At 36.3% G+C, this 17,500-nt stretch overlaps 1 protein-coding gene across 6 annotated transcripts in view; it reads left to right on the top strand.

Moving 5' to 3' along the window:
- The window catches only part of LOC119576304 (disco-interacting protein 2-like), a 79,620-nt gene extending 64,663 nt beyond the window's left edge, over positions 1-14,957 (top strand). For 3 of the 6 annotated variants that reach the window (XM_037923918.1, XM_037923920.1, XM_037923923.1), the window contains 16 exons: positions 1,214-1,452; positions 1,725-1,851; positions 2,388-2,608; positions 2,717-2,926; positions 3,100-3,240; positions 3,622-3,742; positions 3,858-4,092; positions 4,259-4,398; positions 4,557-4,777; positions 4,899-5,111; positions 6,035-6,272; positions 10,608-10,717; positions 10,852-11,241; positions 11,357-11,557; positions 11,663-11,794; positions 11,954-14,957. In XM_037923918.1, coding sequence (XP_037779846.1) covers positions 1,214-1,452; positions 1,725-1,851; positions 2,388-2,608; positions 2,717-2,926; positions 3,100-3,240; positions 3,622-3,742; positions 3,858-4,092; positions 4,259-4,398; positions 4,557-4,777; positions 4,899-5,111; positions 6,035-6,272; positions 10,608-10,717; positions 10,852-11,241; positions 11,357-11,557; positions 11,663-11,794; positions 11,954-12,997 — 3,983 coding nt within the window. In that variant the 3' untranslated portion in view covers positions 12,998-14,957. The remainder of the gene's footprint in view (positions 1-1,213; positions 1,453-1,724; positions 1,852-2,387; positions 2,609-2,716; positions 2,927-3,099; positions 3,241-3,621; positions 3,743-3,857; positions 4,093-4,258; positions 4,399-4,556; positions 4,778-4,898; positions 5,112-6,034; positions 6,273-10,607; positions 10,718-10,851; positions 11,242-11,356; positions 11,558-11,662; positions 11,795-11,953) is intronic. The other 3 variants (XM_037923922.1, XM_037923921.1, XM_037923919.1) reach the window with 3 other exon arrangements.
- Positions 14,958-17,500: the final 2,543 nt, after the last annotated feature.

Raw genomic sequence — 17,500 nt, 5'->3', positions numbered from 1 at the left:
AGATTGTCAAGCAAAATTACTCTGGATTTGATTGGTGTCATGGGATGTGGATTCCTATTTCTGCTTGTACAGGTTACATGGAATTCCTAGAGCATAGGTTATCATTTCATTTGGAAGCCGTTCTTCTGTAATTTCTGTTGCAGTTTTTCCCACAGGGATTGGTCTTCCAGAATTACTGATGCATGACATTCATTCACTATTTGATTTTTAATTCCCCCCCCCCACACACACACACTGCGTGCGCACACACACACACACACACACACACACACACACACACACACACACACACACACACACACACACACACACACACACCACACACACAACCCCACACCCCGCACACACCCCGCACACACCCCACACACACCGCACACACACCGCACACACACCGCGCACACACCGCTCACACAACACACACACCACACACACACACCCCACACACACACACCACACCACACACACACACACACTACCACACACACTGACACACACACACACACACACACACACAAACACACACACACACACACACACACACACACACACACACACACACACACACACACAACCGCCCGACACACACACACACACACACACACACACACACACACACACACACCCATCTCTCTCTCTCTCTCTCTCTCTCTCTCTCTCTCTCTCTCTCTCTCTCTCTCTCTCTCTCTCTCTCTCTCTCTCTCTCTCTCTCTCTCTCTCTCCTTATTATTTGAAGGCATGGGGAAATTACATAATACACCCTGGAATATCTTTCTGTTGTGTAAACTTATAACTCATTTTATGTGCAAGATGTGATTAAAACTAATATACACATATATTAAAGAACATTTACACTATGGTCTTAAGAGTGACCGAAATTTAACTTGTTTTTTTTCTGTGGGTATTTTCTTCTTCTTTTATATGTAAATAATTGTTGGTTTGTTTTGGTGCTTGTTTTCCTTTTTATGAAGAGGTAGTGAGGATTAACTGCTTTAATGTGTGCTCTGAGGTGAAATGGGACCCTAAAATTTTTATCCAAGCTAAGTGTAAAATGCAGAACATAATCACTTTCCTAACCTTGCTTTTTTATAGAAAATATCTTCTTGTGCTTACTCTGCCTGTCAAATCTAATAGGTGGTTTGGTTTGAATTCTTAAGACTAACCCTAGGCATTGCTTGCGGGCTGTCTCTGTTGCCTTTTCTGCTCTGTCAAACAGACGGATGGCGAGACGCTCTCTATAATTTTCCAGAAAACTGGCGAGGAACGGGGCGTTGGAAAGTATCCAGTAAAATCCAGCAACTCCTCAATACCTTAAAGAGACCAAAGAGACGACCCCTACCAGAATTTTACCTTGATGACGAGGAAGACTTGGAAATTGCTGCCAATCCTAAAGACCCAAATGCTCCCAAGCCTGAGGGTATGGTCATGACACCTGCCCGTGGAGAACAGTTAGTGGTAAGTCAGTCTATAAAAAACTTGTTTGCATATGAAAACTCAAGGTGGTTTTGTTCTAGGACTAAAATGTATTGTTCTAGGACTAAAATTATTGTTTTTATTTAGTTTAACTGATATGGAACATATTTTCAATATTATCATATGTAAATGCAATAGGAAGTAAATTAATCGGTTTAATTCATGATGTATGCTTCAGTGTTCCAAAATTCTTTGTGAATAGATTACATTGAGGGTGACAAACTGTAACTAAGATCTGCTCATATTTCCTTCAGATACCAGCAGGTCTCCCACGATCAGTAGAAGATGCAGTATACCGATATGGGTCTTCCTCTGGGTATAAAGCCCCAGTTGCAACTATCCTAGATGCAAATGGAAAACTGTCTGTTTCACTCACATATGGTAAGTGCATATGAAGATGTAGTTTGTAATGCTGATATTATTTATTTACTTTTTAAATAGATAATCAGGGTTTAGCCTTTTTTCATCTACTCTTTATTTCTGAAACTGTCCTCCCTCATTTTAGAATTGAAGAGACTGTCAGACCATATAAAAGGCAATACAAAGTCATATATTTCAGAAGAAGTTAGTACTCATACATGTTAGATCTGTAAATCTATATCTTGTAGTAACACCTAATTCTGTACCATATTACTTATCCTTTAATTTTCAATGTAAAAGTCTTAAGTTATTAATTTATGTCAGCCTCATGTAAGTAATGAAAAATTGGGGAGTTACCATTGCATGAAGTTTTACTTCAGATTAAATTTTATTTAATTTGTAGAACAAACCTTTGATTTTGCTTTTTTTATTCCTTGTTCAAGGCAACCCATATTTGATGAGTTAACCATGATCCAGAATGTTTTTTTCAACTGGTGTGAAAGTAGATATTTAGGAAATAATTGTTTGACTGAATTATTGTGTCTTATTTTCAACAGGGAAATTGTTGAGCAGGTCTCAGAAAATGGCATACAACCTCTTGACCCGCCTAGGAGGTCGAGGTGAAGGAACGGTCATGCCAGGAGACCGTGTGGCCCTAGTGTATCCCAACAATGATCCTGTGTCCTTCATGTGTGCTTTCTATGCATGTCTACAAGCTGGACTTGTTCCTGTGCCCATTGAAGTGCCGCTCTCAAGACGAGATGCTGGCTCGCAACAGGTAGGTGGTTATTTTATTTGAGGTTGTTTTGTTTGATTTTTTTTAAGTGGTTTGCTTGTCTGACTACATGTTGTATATATCATGATGACATTTTTTCTTTGTAAACAGATTGGTTTCTTGCTGGGAAGCTGTGGTGTTTCTGTAGCTCTTACATCTGAGGCTTGCTTCAAAGGCATTCCAAAGACCAGTGCAGGTGAGGTAGTGTCTTTCAAAGGCTGGCCCAAACTCACATGGTTCATTACTGACCACCTGCCCAAACCTCCCAAAGAATGGCAGACACCTCCAAGACACTCTGATGACTCTCCAGCATATATTGAGGTTTGTAGGCAGAGGATTTACTGCTACTATAGTAATGATTATATGATTGTTTTTATGCATCAAATTGCTGGAGATGGAAGGATTTATATTACTTAAAGTGTTGAACTTCTTTATGATTTATGTCTGTATTTCATGTTATGTGCTAATATTTTTTATTTTTGGTCTTCCGACAGTATTCTACTGACAAGGATGGTTCTGTCAAAGGTGTTGTGGTAACTAGATCTGCAATGCTGGCACACTGCCGTACATTAACATCAGCATGCAATTACACTGAAGGAGAAGTAGCAGTTTGTGTCCTTGACTTTAAACGAGAGGTAAAGATCAAATTTTTTAGTCTTGTTGTATACTACAATTAAGATAAAAAAAAATTCAAGAATTAATTATATAGTAAATCATGATACCTATATCAAGTAAGTTGTAGTTTACAGTATTATAGAGTTAGGATATTGAGGATTATAGAAATGGAACTATATTTTTCTTGTCTTTTTTGGTTGGGAATACTTTCACAAAGTTGTCATTGCACTCATACTCTTTAATAATTTTAAACTGCTTAGTTTACAGTATTTGTTACATAACATGTACTTTTTTAGATGGTATAATGCTGATGATTATAGAAAAAAGTAAAAAGATAGAGAACTATTCTTTGAATATTTTTATAAAGGTGTCATAAGACTCATACCTGCTTTTCATTTCAGGTTGGATTGTGGCACTCCATGTTGTGTTCTGTCTTCAATGGGATGCATGTCATCTTCATTCCCTATTCAGTCATGAAGGTCAACCCTGCCTCATGGATGCACATGATCACTAGATTTAAAGGTAACTTCAATTAAGTTGAGGATACTTCAGTGGCTGTGAAAGAAGTTTTCCATTAGATATGAATGTCCAGAGGAAATAGGTGCCGATAATTAATAGATAATTCATTCTCTTTCAGCAAGCATAGCTATTGTTAAGTCCCGTGACCTCCATTGGGGATTGTTGGCCACCAAAGATCACAAGGATGTAAGCCTTCAGTCATTACGTCTTCTGTTAGTTGCTGATGGAGCCAACCCTTGGTCACTGTCATCATGTGATCAGTTCCTTGCTGTATTCCAAAGTAAAGGATTGAGACCAGATGCCATTTGTCCTTGTGCATCATCACCTGAGGCTTTGACTGTCTCTGTCAGGAGGTAAATTATTTTAATTGAACTTGTACCATTGTGCAAACACCAGCTTCTCTGATGGATGTGTGTGTGTATTAGGGTGCTTTTCTATATGTGTTTTTAAATGTAGGGTTGCATGGGATTGATATATGTAACTGATGATAATGAAGAATAATCTTTTTATATTTAACAGACCAGGCCATGGAGGTGCCAATGCAGTTGGCAGAGGAGTATTAAGCATGCAGGGTCTGAGCTATGGTGTAGTACGCGTAGATCAGGAGAATTCCCTTACTTCACTCACACTGCAAGACTGTGGACAAGTGTTACCAGGAGGTTTGTAGTCCACATCAAAACCCAATTAATTTTTTTAGAACTTAAATGTGATATACAAGATTTAATATATACAAATTAACTTTTTCATAATATTCTTGCAAACCAGATTTACTGTCAAGAGCAGCATGATTAGATTGTAAACTTTCTACTCCTTACAGCAATGATTGTGGTAATTAAATTGGATGGGCAGCCCTATGTCTGTCGTACAGACGAAGTTGGAGAAATTTGTGTGGCCGGAGGAGCAGTGGGTGACCAGTACTGGGGACTTCAGGGTATGACCAACAACACATTCAAGGTCCAGCCATTACTTCCAGACAGCACTCCTATGTCAGAAATGTCGTCTTATGTCAGGACAGGACTTCTTGGATTTTTAGGACCTGTAAGTTTTATTTAGTATTTTAATTTTGTTTTATTTTTAATGTAATGCTGTTTATATTCACAAAGAAGCAGAATATTATCAATCCCTTTTTTTTTTTTTTACATGTATTTGTTAATTTCAGGGTGGCCTTGTGTTTGTGTGTGGATCACGAGACGGGCTCATGACTGTCACTGGACGTAAACACAACACAGATGACATTATTGCTACTGTGCTGGCAGTTGAACCCATGAAATTCATTTACCGTGGCCGTATTGCTGTCTTCTCTCATAAGGTCTTGAGAGATGAGAGGATCTGTGTTATAGCAGAACAGAGACCAGACTGTTCAGAAGAAGAGGTCAGTAAAGACTATGTATTAACCCACTGCTGATGGGCATGGCATGCTTGTACATACCATGCCCACTGTGAGTTTACTTTATTGTTTTTACACATAGATGGCTACTCTTGTACTAAGTCACCAATGAGCCAATTACCAGTTCTGCCTATCTTCACCCTTTTCCTTGATTTACGAAAATCTTTTACTGTTACTAATGTTTATAACATTATAGTGATAATAATGTTTATAATAAAAATAACACCATCGATATTCATAGCATAAGTAAAAAATACGTTTTTTCTGCCAATTCAAGAAAAGGAGAAATTAGGTAAGGTCACAAGGTCTACTAATTGAGTCCTTTGTGGCTAAACACTAGCAGAGCCATCTATGCGCAGAGACATTTTTTTTATATGTATTTTCCCCGGTGGCATATGGTTAATTTATTTCTTATTTTATTTTATTATTATTATTATTTTTTTTTTTTTTTTTTTTTTTTTTTTTAAATAGAATAATGGTATTGTGAAAAAGAGACATGAAAATTACAGGATCATGAAACTAAATTAATAGATACATTTAGAATGGATAGGCATACTGAATAACTAAGATCAGATTCATATAACATCTTTCATTATAAAAATTATATGGAAATATTCTTTGTAGTGTGAAGGACCATAACTTGAATATTTATCAAGATTTCAAGCTATAAACATTATAGTATGGAACAATAGTCTTTATAGATTAATTATTTTTTAAAACTGCAGCATATGAATTTATAATGTTCAAACAGCTTGGGAACTTGAATAGTAAATTACAATTTTCAGCATTTTCTCTGTTGAAAATGTCTTTTCATACTATTTTCAGTGGTTGATAATTATTAAACCATGTCTTTTACCCGTGATATGGAACTTTCCTTATATTACTAAGCCTATACATTCTTTTCACAGAGCTTCCAATGGATGTCTCGAGTTCTTCAGGCAGTAGACAGTATCCACCAAGTTGGCATTTACTGTCTGGCTCTAGTTCCTCCCAACCACCTTCCCAAAACACCACTTGGAGGAATCCACCTGTCTGAGACACGCAAGAAGTTCCTTGAGGGGTCATTGCACCCGGCAAATGTGCTAATGTGCCCGCACACCTGCGTCACCAACCTACCCAAACCACGGGAGGTTCATCACGGTAATTGTAATGATATCCCTTCATTTTTTCATATTCAAATTTTTGTAGTCCAGAATGTTTTGTGTAGATGTATTGAAGAAGGTACAACAGTAGCTGGATGTGTAAAGGAATTCTTCTAGTTTTGATCCAGTGGGGGTTAAAGTTCCTTGGCTATAAATGTTTTACTGTTTTTACACAAAAATCAGTAAATAATAATGGAATTTATTAGATAATATAAGTATTTCTTAATGGAAATCAGTTTAATGACTTTAAAGCTAAATTTGTCAGTGTGATAGCTAAATGAATTATTTACAAGTTGTGGAATTCAGGGGGCTTTTTCACATCAGTGAGATCTGAAATATGTCTAAAATGCTATAATTCTAATGCATATTTAAGACTAATTAATGTTTCCATAACTGTTTGATTGATGTTTCAAAATTAAATGCTGCACCAACAGCTAAAGTTAGATATTGCTGGTGCTAGAAGAATTTCCCATGTAGTTCTTGATGTACACTTTCCAAATCTCTATCCTTCTCAGTACATGCACTTCTGTACTACCAATTATTATCTCCTGTCTTCTCTCTGAAGGTAATTATTTTGTTTTCCTTACCTTCTTGAGTGAGCATGATGCCTGTGGTTCTGTTTGCACTTTGTCATAATTGGTTGTGATAGTTTGTTTTGTTTTCTATAGTGCTCTCTAGGCTGTGCTTACTAAGGGCAGTATTACATTTGGCCTTTCTTAATTATAGATAGAATCAGGAAAATGCTGGTTTCAGACTACTGGAACAGACATTCTGACTCATACAAAGTATTTTAGCTTAATACTGCTTATATTTACCAAAATCCAATTTCAGTAATGTGGACAGTATTTTTGCTGTTAACATATGAGTTGCATGATTCAAATCAAAATTTTATTTCATTTTGCTTCATAGAGCAACGAAGAAAAATGTAATAATTTGAATATATTTCACACACAAAGGATTGTGGTGACAGTTTTGAGTATATTATAATCCAACTGAAGGAAAATAGAAGTACTAAAGTGATACTGCCTTTCATGTTGCTTTTGCGGGGCCTCTTCTTGAACTTATTTTTCTTGTATATCTTATTTTCTTTTTCTTTTATTGACTTTATCTATTATTGAAAGAGAAATGCTATTATAACTTGATAATGCTGTTTTGGGTGCAGTAAACTATTGAAAAGTTATCTGTAAAATATTATCAGTCATGATATCAGTTTATGATTAACCTCCCAAAGGTTCAGATTTCACCTAAAATACATTTAAAATGTGTCTTGCTCTCTACTTTCTCTCGTACCTCTTTGAACTCCTTTTTTCCCTTTTCATATCTTTCTCTCCTGTTTCACTTTGTCACCCACCTTTCTATGTTTCTTTTCCTTCTCTTTTTTCTTTATCTGTTCTTCCATTGTTTTTTCCTCATTTTCTTTCCTCTTCCTTCTCTCTTCCCTCCTGCTCTCCTCTTCCTTCTCATCCCTCTCTCATTTCTTGTCTTCCTCCCCTCTTCCTTCTCTCTTTCTCTATCTTTCTTCTTCATTTTCTCTTTCCTTCTGTCCTTCCCTTTCACTCTTGTTTCACACTCTTTCCACACAATATGTATGACTTATGTACTTGGACTGCAGATATATATTTCTTAAATGAAGTGAAATTTGAAAATAATTTTTGCTTCTTAGTTAACCCAATGATACCAGATTAATTGGCTTCATTGTGATTTTGTTTTATTTATTCATTTTTTTCTTCACATATAGAGGACTTCACAAGCACTTTGTCACTAAGGAGTCAAATACTAAGCTTACCTGACCTGTTTCCCCATTCCTGGAATGTTCAGAAAGAAAATGATTTCAATTTCTCATTATTATTGTGTTTAATGTTATCATAATTATTATAGTGCTATTGATAATGATAGTGAAATAATGATGATGATAATAAAAATAAAACTTTTCTTCTCAAATATTCAAGAAATGGGTCTAAAAGGTGAGATGAGGTAGGCTGAATAATTGACATCTTGGTGACTAAGTGCTTGTGAAGCCATATATATGTAAACAAACATAATAAAACAAAGCCACAGTGGACATGCACTCCTGCTGTAATAGGAGTGGAGAGCTTATCACACACAAAATTGCCAATATCAGCATTGTCTTTTATAAATTTATTTTGTTTTGCTTTTTCTTCTTCTTTCTCTTCATCTTACATAGATGTATGATCTGTAGTGTTATGAATATTGTAGCTCAGTGTAATATGTTGATGATCATAAAAGTAATTTGTAGCAGTAATAGTAAAAGTAATTCACATTAAGTTTAAGACTGATAATATTGTTGAAATAAAACTGCTAATAATTATCAAAATGATAATAATATTTTAATGAAGGATAATAATGATGTTAATAATAATAATAATGATAATAATATTCAGTAGTTACATAGGAAATGAAGGATTGCATTCACTAGGCTTCAAGAAAGTAAACATGGAGAAGGTCAGACCTATTTTATTTCAGTAGATAAGGATTACTAGGTCCACTTTTAGACTAGGGATATTTTGGATTTTAAAAGCACAGTATTGCTGTAAAATTAAGACATTCTCATTGTTCTACTGACTGCAAGTGTTCAGGTTTGAGTAGTCAGTTCTATAATATTTAAGTATTTTTAAATCGATAATTGACTTTGCTAATAGTTCTGGACGTAGAAACGTTTTAGACCAATATTACTGATAGACTTACCATACTACTACCAGGTACACATTTTAACATAAGTTCCATTTAATGTGTAACTGCAAAAATTACATTGGTAAAATTTAACAGCTACCAAAGAAAAAACAAAATTTGAAAAAGTTAGTTTTACAAATATTAACAGAAAATTGTTGGTACTAACTTAGCAAACAGTGTAACATGTTAAAGTGAATTCCCTATGTTGAAAATGTATATTTATAAACTGAAACGAAAAACTTTTTTTTTTAACTATCACTTCACTAAAGGTTATACCACTGTATTTGAAAAAAAAAAAAAAAATTATTAAGAACATTTGGGAATATATTTGAGTATCATACCACATTAGCTACCAAGGTTAAGCTTAGAGAATGCATCCTAGGTGTTGGAAGGGATTCCCCCCCCCCCCATTTTCTTACTTTCAATTATAAAGTCATTGATTAATGTGTTCATGAGGATGAGAAAAGTTTGAGTGAGAATGAATAGCATCCAGATGGCAGTATATGATATATCTTTATATTTCATATCCAGATCTCCATCAGGAAAGATAAATTTTTAGATAGAAGGATTATTTGCAAGTCTTTGTCATCAGTAATTCAAATGATTAACCTTACTTCATGGAGTTATTCATTTTCATTGTACAACTTTTGCTGCAATATACTCTATTCAACTTACTGTTGGTGGTGGTGGTATTCTGATTATTATTGTTATCATTATTTGTAATAATTGTGACTGTTATAATGTAATTCTGGTTTTCAGTATCTCATTGATGTAGTAGTTACAAAACCCATGAAAAATATATTAAAATCAATGTACTCAAACTTTTTACGTTAAAGATGATGATGATACTAATAATCACATTAAAAATCCTTCGAAACTCTTCTAACCTTCCATACAAAATCACTCACACACACACACGCGCGCACACACACACACACACACACACACACACACACACACACACACACACACACACACACACACACACACACACACACACACACACACACACACACACACACACACACACACACACACACACACACACACACACACACACACACACACACACACACACATACACACAAACACACTCACACACATAATCACAGATAGACACACAAACACACACATGCACGTGCACACACACACACACTCACACACACACGCACGCCCGCACACACACACACGCACATGCACACGCACGCACGTGCACATAGACACACGCACACACACGCACACACACGCACACACACGCACACACACGCACACACACACACACACACACACACACCATATTTGACAGTATATAGGATGCACAGTCACTTCAATAGGGTATATTCAGGGTTAAACAAGGGTCTGCACTTTCATGTGTAAGACCCAGAGTGATTTTTGAGCCCCCATAAGGGAAATATGTGTGTCTTATATGCCATCAGGTACAGTGTGTATATTTATATAATTATATAATGGACTCACTGTTTTCGTTTGGCAGAACCTCTGACCAGTGAGAGTGCCAGTTTGAACTCTTTTCCAACATCTGTGTGCAGGGTGTGGTAGTGGGTGTTGGTGTGTGCCTGTGCATGCAGGTGTTTATTTCATTTAATTATGTTCTTTTCCTGTTGGTAATCATTCACCTTCTCGCTGATAGATGTCGGACCAGCTAGTGTGATGGTAGGCAACTTGGTGCAGGGGAACAGGCTAGCAAGCGCACAGGGACGAGACATGGGACTCATGGATGATGAAGATGGAACAAGAAGGGTAAGTTTCTGTATAGAAAAAAATATCGGTGTTAAGAAAGCTTTTTGAAAGTTTGGTGACAAGGATTAATTATTTTCTTTTATGAAATTTTATTAAAACAAAAAAAATTAATATAATGCTTTCCTGTTTTACAGCATCCTCAGTTCATAGCCGACATCCTCAAATGGCGAGCTACAACTACAGAAAACCATGAAATTCTTACCCTTCTCAACTCAAAGGGACAAGTTGCTACCTCACTAACCTGTGCTCAGCTCCATAAAAAGGCTGAGCGTGTGGGTGTCTTGCTGCTAGAGAAGGGACACATTAACACTGGTGACCATGTTGCCCTTATTTACCCTCCAGGGGTGGATCTTATAGCAGCCTTCTATGGATGTTTGTATGTGGGTGCTGTCCCAGTGACCATCCGCCCACCACACCCACAAAACCTTCAGTCAACTGTCAACACTGTTAGGACTGTTGTAGAAGTGTCAAAGTCCTCACTTATATTGTCTACTTTATCAGTGATTAAATTGCTCAAAAGCAAGGTAAGATTTTATTTTTTGCGTGAATGAAATAAAAAATGTTATTACTTTAAAGTTATTTCTATAATCATTTAACATTATGATCACCCATGTATAACGGAGATTCTTTCAACATTAGGAGGAAAAGTTTGACAGTGGAAAGAAGTGGGCTCCGATTCTTGACACAGATGATCTGCCAAAGAAGCGTTTGCCATCAATCTACAAGGCTCCAACACCAGAAATGATTGCCTATCTTGACTTTAGTGTCTCAACAACGGGAATGCTGGCTGGTATCAAGATGTCTCATGGTGCTGCCACCTCTCTCTGCCTCAGTATGAAGGTTCGTTTATGTCTCAGTAGCTGTTTTTAAAATGTTTCTTTTCTGTGGTTTATTCATCAAAAGTTCATGTAATTTTTACTAACAGCTGAATGTACTTCTTACCAGGTTGCTTGTGAACTGTACCCATCCCGTGTGGTGGCACTGTGTCTGGATCCATACTGTGGTCTTGGCCTGGCTTTGTGGGTCCTTTCATCTGTTTATTCTGGACATCAGTCCATCCTCATCCCTCCTGGCGAGGTAATAATGGAAGAGATTTATATATTCTACAATGTTCCTTTATTTTCTGTGAATATTGTAAACTAAATTACCCTTTGCTGATTAAAAGAAAAAGGATATTTCTTTAATGTACTATAATTTTAAATCATATCTTACTTTAATTTCTTTTTCCTTTTGCAGGTTGAATTAAATCCCTCCCTATGGTTATCAGCTGTCTCCCAGTACAAAGTGCGTGACACCTTCTGTTCATATGGAGTAATGGAATTGTGCACAAAGGGCCTTGGTTCCTCAATTGCCCTACTTAAACAGCGCAGTGTCAATTTAGCATGTGTAAGAACGTGCGTGGTTGTAGCAGAAGAAAGACCAAGGGTGCAACTTACCAATTCATTCTCCAAGCTTTTCAGTGGATTAGGGCTGTCACCAAGAGCGGTGTCCACAAGCTTTGGCTGCCGTGTTAATGTGGCAATTTGCCTCCAAGGAGCCTCATCACCAGACCCAACAACAGTGTTTGTGGACCTTAGGTCCCTTCGTCATGACAGAGTAACACTGGTAGAGAGGGGTGCTCCACATTCATTGTGCATCATGGAGTCTGGAAAGCTTTTGCCAGGAGTTAAAGTCGTCATTGCCAATCCTGACACCAAAGGGCAATGCTCAGACTCACACCTAGGTGAAATTTGGGTTCAGTGTAACCATAATGCTAGTGGTTACTTTACTGTATATGGTGATGATGGAACAGCAAATGACCACTTTAATGCACAACTTGTCACTGGCAACACAGGGGAAGTCTATGCTCGTACAGGTTACCTAGGTTTCCTTCGTCGCACTGAATCTGTTCAAGCAGACGGAGAGCTTCATGATGCAGTGTTTGTTGTTGGGGCATTAGATGAGACAGTTATTTTGAGAGGAATGCGATACCACCCAATTGATATTGAGATGACGGTGATGCGATGCCACAAGAAGATCTCAGAATGTGCTGTATTCAGCTGGACAAATTTGTTAGTGGTGGTTGTAGAGCTGGATGGGGCTGAGTATGAAGCTTTAGACCTCGTGCCACTCATCACCTCATCCGTCCTTGAGGAGCACCAAATCATTGTTGGTGTCATTGTTGTGGTCGACCCAGGTGTAGTGCCAATCAACTCTCGTGGAGAGAAGCAGCGCATGCACCTACGGGATGGTTTCCTGGCAGACCAGCTCGACCCTATATATGTTGCTTACAACATGTAAAGCAAAAATGCAAATACTAAGCCAGCCTTGAAAAAAGACAACTCTAGTTTCTTTTCCACATTTTTAACTTCTATTTTGAGAAGCATAATTCTGTCAAAGATGAACTTGGAATTATAAGTAGAGTATATGTGAAAAGTATACTCAGTGTAATTATAGTTCCAGAAAAAGTGAATGTCCATCTTGCACAGACTTTATAAAATGTGATTTTATTGTGGATTATAACATGAGCAGAAAAAAAAATAGTCCACAATCACCAGCAGTTTCTGTAATATATTATGAAACCTGTGAAAAAAATTATTGAATTTCTACATTTATATATCTCTTAAAACAAATAGTGAATTGAAAATTGAAATGAAAGTTCCATTTTCCGTTTACAAGTGCCATGTGCAGCCTTTCACGATTGCATTTGTAGTGTGATACATTTCAAGTGAATTCAGTCATGAACTTCAGTAGATCGTAATTGATAGCTTGTGATAGTGTTTGTAAGTTTTTAGAAAGTTTAATAGAAATCATATTGCTACTTAGAATATATTGGTATTCAGAGAGATAAATGCTTTTATTGATCTGATCTGATGTTTGCCACTTGAACTAGCCAAACAGTGTAAATAGTTATATCTTGGCTCAGACTCAGGCCATTGTAAATAAAGTACATTACCTATTCCCACTTTATTTAGTCTGAGAGTGGATTTTTCAGCATCATATAAGTAAATGTTTTCAGTCATAAGCGCAAGCTGAAAATGAAAAGTAAATGTTGAAAAGCCCACTCGACACACCGAGCTCTGTACATTTGTATAGCAGTAGAGATAATCATATTGGGCTTGGACGTTTGGTGAACGGGAACTTTGGTATAGCAAAGCTCCTTGCGTCACAGCATGACCTCAAATCCAGAAAGGTTATGTTCCCATTACATCTTCACTTGTGGGAAGTCATGCAAAAATGGTTAGGAGAAGAGTTTTGACTAATATTTTGGGATTTAAAGAGTTTTAAAAAAGGAGAATTCCACAAATGTCATAAAATGGGAACATACTGGAATGAGGAACGAGTTATAGTCCTAGTGTAGACTTGCTGAAAATACACAGCGCACCATGAGACGATGTTACAGTATCAGACAGATTTTATATAGAATTTACATTCATGATAAAGATTATTTCCTTTTTATAGGTATGAGAGTATTTTACAGTCAAACATGGCTCAAGTTGTTTTTTGTGCGTGCTGTATGACAATATTTAGGGCCAGAGTTTTGGCCATGTTTTTTGGGGTATCATTATTGTTGTCAGTGTTAATTTTTTGGTCTGTGTACATTGAAGGAGATTTTTGTAAACTTATGTATATCTCGTTGAATTTGGTTGACGAGTATTTTAATCTGCCATGCTTCATAGATGGGTATTGATTACAAATTTTTTGCATGTATGAATCCCCTTATATAGTCATGAATTGTCGTGTTTTGAAACATTGTGGCGTTTATGTCCAATTAACTGTAAAGTAGAACTAAGTATTTATCTCATACTTGGAATTTTTTATATAAAATGATCTCTATACTTTTCCACATATGATAATGAATGGTATGGAATCACCTATGTCGCTGTATTACCCTTAAGTCAGTCATATTAAATTTGAATTTTAAATTTGTTGTCTGTACAGTCTAGATGAGCACAATTGTTTGTAGCATCGCCAGTGTAATGATTTATTGATAAATGATTGTATAGGTGCAATGAAAATAAATAATTTAATCAAAACAAAATATAAAAAGTGTATGTCTGATTGGATGAAAGTCCCTTGTATTCAGTTTGTGAAGGGTCAGTTCTATGCTGATGAGTAAAACTTTTGTGTACTGTTGCATACTGTCGCTTCTTGAAATTATTAGGGTTTTCAGAGCAGCTGCAATTATTTCCCTGTTTTTGTATACTGTCTCTTAACATACAGTACAAGCAATAAATGTCATGAAAAGGATAAGTATAAACTTGTGTTTTCTTCATACAATGTGCACACTTCATGAAGGAATAATAGAGTATTAGATATTACTTGCATACTTGCATGTAATTTATAAGCAAACCATTGAATAGTCTCACTTAATCAGTACCATTTGGAATACAAGCATCAAATAATTACTTAAAATGTCAAATGATCAATATCAGATGTCCTTTAGTTTCTAAAGAAGCATAAATTGCTTGTAAAACTCTATCAGAATTTTCATTATGGATTTGAATTAAGTAATTCCACATGCAGTATGAATTTTCCATTATGAAACTTGTTTTCAATATCTTACATTTAATTTAAGTGAAATGAGTAATTGCTTATGATATGGTACTTAGAAAAAAAAAGTTCTATTTTGTCTTTCTGTAGAAATTGAAGCATTTACCAGTGTGGTAATCACTGGCTACTCCACTTAATTTAAATCCAAGATTATTCAAAGTCATTCACAACCAATACATATATAGGATATATACATCAACTAATACACTGACAGGATATAAACTTCAACAACTGAGTTCTTTCATAGACCACAACTGATCAGACAATTGGTAACTATGTCCCAGACACTGTTCTCAGTACATTCTTGATTTAATCAACAAAAATGGCAAAAAAAAACAAACAAACTACAAGGATGCAAAATAAAGTAAACTGCAAACAAGAGGTATAGTACGAATAAGAAATCTGTGCTTATGAGGCATGTCTGGAAGTTATCTAGACTAGCTATCTTCAATTATATGTATATGTATTATATATATATATATATATATATATATATATATATATATATATATATATATATATATATATATATATATATATATATATATATATCACTGTGCATCATGGAGTCTGGAAAGCTTTTGTCAGGAGTTAAAGTCGTCATTGCCAATCCTGACACCAAAGGGCAATGCTCAGACTCACACCTAGGTGAAATTTGGGTTCAGTGTATATTTATATGTATATATATGTACAGTATATATATGAATGTGTGTATATATATATACATATATATATATATATATATATATATATATATACATATATTTATTTATACACACACACACACACACACACACACACACACACACACACACACACACACACACACACACACACACACACACACACACACATACACACACACACACACACACACACACACACACACACATATATATATCAACCCCGTACTCTGAGAATACCCTCCTATTCGAACAATGTCTCCAGAAACAAGTATTCGAAGTTTCCTTCCACAGCTGATCGTTCGCACTTTGTTACAAGCTCGTGAATTATTTACCCTGACTAACCTCACCGGCTAGGCTGTTCCTGTCCAGCCTCAATCCTCCCTTAAAATTCGTGCCGAAACTATTTCCATGTCCCCGGCCAGCTACCCTCTGTGGAGTCAATCTGGTCAAGGCCGTTCAAATTGCTCTGCACAGTCACGTACGTGCCAATTGTGGTGGCTCCCATTATGTCTTTCATAGGAGCTAACCTGCCTACAAGTTCAAATCTGAGGTAGCAGTTTTCAGATTCAAACTAGGCATTACTCTACGCGAGGCCAGCCAAGAAGCATGTCGACGATTTTTTTTTCTCTTGCTACCAATGCCAGCGTTATCCTTCGCTTTGCTTCTCTCCCTTCTTCCCAAGGTGTCTCAGCATCTCCCTCGGTTATCTCTTCCCCCTATCCCTTACCATCTATCTTTTCTCTCTCCCTCTTCCAGTCATTTCCTTTTTCCACTTTAAATGCAGATGCTCCAATCTCAACCACTTCCCCGGTGCCAACTCCTTCTTTTTCTCACTTTACTTGTCGTACCATTCAAATCTAAACTTTCCACCCATCTTCCACCGCATTCTCTCCAACATCCACTTTTTCATCTGCTCCTCGGATATGTGTCTCCTCTTTTCCTCAAAGAAAACCTTCGCTTTCCAAATCTCTCTAACTCCCCTTCATAAACTCCCGAGGACATCCAAAACTTCTTTCTGTTCCCATAAATAATGATAATCATGATAATGATTATGAAAAATTAAAACATGGTCAACGATATCAGAATGTGGATAAATAATGGAAGAACAAATTTTAATGTACAACGAACAATGAAGTTAAGGGGCTTAAGAGTTTTGATAAAAAGGATTTAACGTAATCAAGTGTGTCTCTCTACCAACTATAAACTGATCGCCCTTTCAGTAATAAGAAACTTATCTCGAAAATTATTTGCCAAATGTCGGTTGCAGCAGGATTGATAGTGATCGTTGGACTTAAAAGGTGTCCTCGAGCAATTGTAGGACGAGCAACACGGAATCAACAGTTAGGAATTATGGATATGTGGGGTCCGAGATTTCTTTAACGGTTTCATGTTGTAAAATGAGGACACACCACATTGAAATCACCAGGAAATGCGACACAGAACGGTGCGAGTTGTTTTTGACACTGTTCTGCTAGCATTCATAAACACTTCTTTGATCATGTGCCTTTATTTTTTATCATTTTTATTATTATTATTATTATTATTATTATTATTATTATTATTA

The sequence above is a fragment of the Penaeus monodon genome, chromosome 8 (genome assembly GCF_015228065.2).
Source record: "Penaeus monodon isolate SGIC_2016 chromosome 8, NSTDA_Pmon_1, whole genome shotgun sequence".
Taxonomy (NCBI): Eukaryota; Metazoa; Arthropoda; class Malacostraca; order Decapoda; family Penaeidae; genus Penaeus; species Penaeus monodon.
This window is presented reverse-complemented; position numbering and strand designations above follow the sequence as displayed.